Raw genomic sequence first — 768 nt, 5'->3', positions numbered from 1 at the left:
TATATAACGTTTTTTTTCTGCATGCTGCAGGACAGGAAGAAGCAGGAAAAGCAAAACGTACGTGAGGAGGCGGCACGTGCTATTATTATTATAGAGTGCTGGCGGGAGGGGGACGAGGAGGAGGAGGAGGAGGAGGAGGAGGAGGAGGAGGAGGAGGAGGAGGAGGAGGAGGAGGAGGAGGAGGAGGAGGAGGAGGAGGAGGAACTTCAGGCTGAGAGGTGGAGAGCTTTCAGCAGCACTGCTGTGGAGGAGGAGCAGGAGCAGGAGCAGGAGCAGGAGCAGGAGCAGGAGCAGGAGCAGGAGCAGGAGCAGGAGCAGGAGCAGGAGCAGGAGCAGGAGCAGGAGCAGGAGCAGGAGCAGGAGCAGGAGCAGGAGCAGGAGCAGGAGCAGGAGCAGGAGCAGGAGCAGGAGCAGGAGCAGGAGCAGGAGCAGGAGCAGGAGCAGGAGCAGGAGCAGGAGCAGGAGCAGGAGCAGGAGCAGGAGCAGGAGCAGGAGCAGGAGCAGGAGCAGGAGCAGGAGATGATGCTGGATAAAGATCGAGGCGGAGGAGCAGGAGCAGGAGTAGGAGTATGAGCAGAAAGTAGACTAGCAGCAGCAAGCCCCTCCAAACCGTCGCTGCCACCACCGCCACCACCACAGCAGCAGCAGCAGCAGCAGCAGCACATCATCTCCACCATTCATAATGCTGAAACCCTGCCCACCACCCCGCCTGCAACCATCACAACAACAATCAAGCCGCCAACACGACAGCCACCAGCAATGATGATG

The 768-nt window shown here is 59.8% G+C and overlaps 1 protein-coding gene across 1 annotated transcript in view; it reads left to right on the top strand.

The window, feature by feature from the left end:
- Positions 1 to 573, top strand: part of VOLCADRAFT_98825 (uncharacterized protein) — a gene marked incomplete at both ends in the record, with an annotated part of 1,841 nt that extends 1,268 nt beyond the window's left edge. The window contains one exon of the mRNA XM_002957676.1: positions 31 to 573. Within this exon, the coding sequence (XP_002957722.1) occupies positions 31 to 573 (543 nt within the window). The remainder of the gene's footprint in view (positions 1 to 30) is intronic.
- Positions 574 to 768: the final 195 nt, after the last annotated feature.

Source organism: Volvox carteri, assembly GCF_000143455.1.
Source record: "Volvox carteri f. nagariensis unplaced genomic scaffold VOLCAscaffold_77, whole genome shotgun sequence".
NCBI classification, from domain to species: Eukaryota; Viridiplantae; Chlorophyta; class Chlorophyceae; order Chlamydomonadales; family Volvocaceae; genus Volvox; species Volvox carteri.
The sequence above is the reverse complement of the archived record's forward strand: the minus strand, read 5'-3'. Positions and strand labels throughout refer to the sequence as shown.